Source organism: Plasmodium reichenowi, chromosome 14 (genome assembly GCF_001601855.1).
Source record: "Plasmodium reichenowi strain SY57 chromosome 14, whole genome shotgun sequence".
NCBI lineage: Eukaryota > Apicomplexa > Aconoidasida > Haemosporida > Plasmodiidae > Plasmodium > Plasmodium reichenowi.
The window spans coordinates 331,865-336,614 of record NC_033659.1 but is presented as its reverse complement, the minus strand read 5'-3'; the positions used below and the strand labels follow the sequence as shown (position 1 = coordinate 336,614).

The following is a 4,750-nucleotide window of genomic DNA, read 5'->3' as shown; positions in this document are numbered from 1 at the left end:
AAAAAAAAAAAAAAAAAAAAAAAAAAAAAAAAAAAAAAAAAAAAAAAAAAAAAAAAAAAAGAAAAAAAGAACAAAAAAAAAAAAAAAAAAAAAAAAAAAGGAAAAAAAAAAAAAAAAAAAAAAAAAAAAACTAGATATAATAACGCAACCTATATAATATTACGTATACGTGTTAATTAGATAATATAATACATATAAAAAAAAAAAAAAAATAAATAAAAAAAAATAAATAAATAAATAAATAAATATATATATATATATATATACATAAATTCATTAAATTAATAATGTTTATTACAAACTATTATGAATTTGTAATATTATGCAACATGCTACTATATATAGATATATATATATTTTATTTGTATGAAAAATAACAACTACAATTTGTAAAATATTTTATTATAAAATAACAAATCAATATATATATATATATATATATATATTTGATTTTTCAAAAGATAATATTTTCTTTTGACTATTTACATATAAATATTATGAATATGTATCTACATAAATATTGAAAATTTATATAGAGTATTATATATGAATGAATAATTCAAAATAAATATAATATAATATAATATATATATATATATATATATATATATATTTTCTAATTGATTATGTATGAATAAATATTTACATTTTTGATATAAGACAATATAGTATAAATTTTTTAAAAATTGATAAAGAAATTCATGATTGTGTATTATATATATATTATTGCCGTTCATGTTGTGTATGAAAAATAAGAAGATAGCATTTATGTGTTCGTTGTATTCTCCATAAAATTTCTTCTTGCATCATTACTATTTAATTTATTTCTTTGATTTATTAATGCTTGTACATATTGTTCTTCTCCTTTTTTAATGGTAACTTTTAATTTCTTTTTATGAGCTAAGAAACCATTCATATATTTAACAGCATTGATAGCACTATCAACATTATCATAAGATACGAATGCAAATCCTCTGTTCCTTCCTGTATCCCTTTCTGTGGCAATATGGGCTGATATAATATTACCAAAAGGAGAGAATGCAGATAATAAATCGGTTTGTATCCATTCATTTGGTATATGGAAAATAAAAATATTCGCACCTACAGGACCTGTGATTTCATTCATATTAATAGGGTTAATAAAATTTTGTTCGATTTTTCTAGGTTTTTGCCATTGTGTTTCTCCTGTAATTTCATTATGATAATATGGTCTACCTTCTTCTTTGGAATAATATTGTTTCCAAGGTGAATTATTATTACTACTACTACTATTATTATTATTATTATTATTGTTACCATTACTATTGTTATTATTAATATTATTATTATTATTATTATTATCATTATTATTGTTATTGTTATTTCTTTGGTTATTGCTATTATTTTGCATGTTAAAATTCATATTCATTGAATATCTATTAAAATTATCCATATTCATATTTTTAAATGCCTGAGACTGCATATAGGAACTATTATTATTATTATTATTATTATTATTGTTATTATTGTCAAAATTATCCATATTGTCCATATTGTCCATATTATTCATATTATTCATATTATTATTTAATGGATTCATTAAAGATCTATTAAACAAATGCTTTTCCTGTAACTGATTTTTTGTTTCTGCAAATCGAACTTCAATTGGTTTCTCTGCATTTTCTGTAGCTATTTTCCCATTCATATTTTGTATAGCAAAAATACCTTGTTCTTTATATGCATAATTAACAAATGCACATCTTTTACTTATACCATTACTATTCTTCATGATATATACCTCTGTAACATTTCCATATCTATTAAATAATTCTCTTAATTCTTCTTCTGTTATTTCTTTTGGTAATGAACCCACAAATAATTTGGCTTCATTTTCATTAGCATTATTCATATTCACACCATACTTTTCTAATTCTCCTATAGCAAACTTAACAATCAATGGCCCTAAGGTTTCACATAAAGTTCTCTTTCCATGTAAATCCTTTATAGCCTTTTGACCATAAAATATTGATTCCATACGAACAAACACATTTGACCTATTCACATTAGGCTTCTTATCCTTTATGAATACAACATCCTGTATATTTCCATATTCCTGAAAAATAGATTTTATATCTTCTTCTGTTAAATTTTTAGGTATTGAACTTACAAACAATTTAATAGGTATCGATGGTGCTGGGTTATATGGACTATTCATTTGATATGAACATTGCTCACTCATTCTTGCCTCCCCATAAGGACTCTCGCTGTTCTCGTTGTTATATTGTTGTGTGCTGTTATTCATGTTATTCATATTGCTCAAATAACTCATAATTGTATATATATATATAATGAGTGCGAGAAACTATATGTACAATATATGTATATATTATATATAAATATATTTTAAAGGGGTAAAATAAAAAAAATAAAAAAAAATAAAAAAAAATAAAAAAAAAAAGGTGAAAAAAAAAATTTATAAAGGTGTTATTATTTGCTTTTCAAAGTAAATTATCCAATATATATATATATATATATATATATATATATATATATGTATAGCTTAATATAATAAACTTTTTTCTTTTTTTTTTCAATTCAAATGAAAAGTGTATAATATTATAAAACTATATGTGTTTTTTTTTTCTTTTTTTTTTTTTTCTTTTTTTTTATATTATATATATATTTTTTGCTTTTTATATTACTTTTCTTGTGTTATTTTTCAATTTTTTTTTCTTTTTTGTTTTATTTTCCTTTGTGTAGGGGTAATATTTTATATGTTATTTTCTTAAGGAAAATTCTTATGAAAAGTCAAGGAAAAGAAGAAAAAGAAAAAAGTATATATATTATATATATAATATATATATACATATATATTATGAAATACATATGTTTTATAATTAATGTACAAATATTAAAATTGCAATAATAGTAATTTTTATGTATAAATATATAATAAAAATAATACAATATTATATATACATATATATATATATATATATATTATAATATAGCATATACTTATAATATGATGTCAACAGTGTGATATATATAATCTACTCCATTTTAATCTCTCTATAATATTATATCCTTTTTTTTTTTTTTATTATCAAAATATTACAATTTTCAAAATTATAATAGAAAATGAACTTGTCAAAAACATTTGTGCAAAATATTTAAAAAAAAATTAATTTTAATAAGGTACACGTAGTTTTTTATTATATATAAAATATTAAAATGCCTTAAAAAAAAAAAAGGAAAAAATTAAGCAATAGTATTTTATTATTATTTCTTTTTTTTTTTTATTTTACAAGGATTTTGAATAAAACAAGAAATTGATAATCTACAAAAAAGAATATATATATATAATAATAAATATTAGTGGGGAGTAAATATATATATATATATATATATATATGTAATTTGAGCAACTTACACTAAATGTATATAAAATATATATAATATTATATTCCTATAGTAAAGTTTACATTTACAGTACGTTCAATATAAGTAATAAAAAAAAAGGGTACTTATATTTATAATAATACCAAAAAAAAAAAAAAAAAAAATATATTATATATATATATATATATATATATATATATAGTTGTACATATATCGTATATATTTATTAAAAAAAAAAAAAAAAAAAAAGAAAGAAAACGCATATGTAAATATATGCACATGTAAATATCAGTACACATATATTTTTTTTTTGTATAACAATAATTCTTATATATAAAAACAATATCCTACTATGTTATACACACAATTACTTTTTTCTCATTTATGAAAAAAACAAGGTTTAGGAATATAATATATTTTCCTTTGTCATGTAGTATTGTATAAGATTTTGGAAAATTATAGGTATAAATAAATAATTGATTATATATATATATATATATATATATATATATATATATTTTTATGTACTATTTCTGTTATGTGTATCAATTAAATGACATTTTATACTTATGTGTGTATTATATATTTATTTAAAATATCACTCTTTTCTTATGAGAAAAAAAAAAAAAAAAATATTCATATATGTATATTTTTTTATGGAAAATATAAATATAAGGTTACAAAGATATATCATTGCAACATAAGTAATATATATAAATATTTATTTAATTAAAAATTATTATAGAATATGTTGATAAACTTATAAAGTTCAACTAATGTATTCATCTTTCTTTTTGAACGGAAATATGTTCATATTAAATTTCTCATTCATTTATACTATATATTGTTAGATTATTATGTAATACCATTCAACGTATATATTATAGACTATTTTATTTAATTTCAGTATAGTTTTATTATTAATATTGCAAATTCTTACAATTTCAAAAGAATACATGTTGTTTTATTATTCGTTTTTAATGTACTCATATAAAGGATAAAATAAAAAAAAAATAAAATACATCCAATCCATGTTTTACATAAGTATACTACATATAAATTATTAATTTTTTCTTTGAAGCATTTGTATACATATATATTTTTTCCCTTTAGTTGTATATAACCATATATGTAAACCTATATGAATATAACTATGAAGAATAAATCAAAGGAACAAATATATATATTAAAAAAGCTTTCAATTATTATATAAATTTTTGGTTAGATGAGATGAAAATAAGGAACGCTTTTTATTTTAAGACGTTCTTAATAAAAATATTAATAATAATACAACAATAAGATATAACCTAAAACTTTTATTATACATATTTATATATATATATATATATATATATATATATTTTTACGA

General features: G+C 18.3%; 1 protein-coding gene across 1 annotated transcript; it reads right to left on the bottom strand.

The window, feature by feature from the left end:
- Positions 1-766: 766 nt before the first annotated feature.
- PRSY57_1409100 (RNA binding protein Bruno, putative) lies at positions 767-2,308 on the bottom strand (the record flags this gene model as incomplete). Its single annotated transcript, XM_012909708.2, has 1 exon — positions 767-2,308. The coding sequence occupies one exon, from the start codon at positions 2,306-2,308 to the stop codon at positions 767-769; it is 1,542 nt and encodes a 513-aa protein (XP_012765162.2).
- Between the last annotated feature and the right edge of the window lie 2,442 nt (positions 2,309-4,750).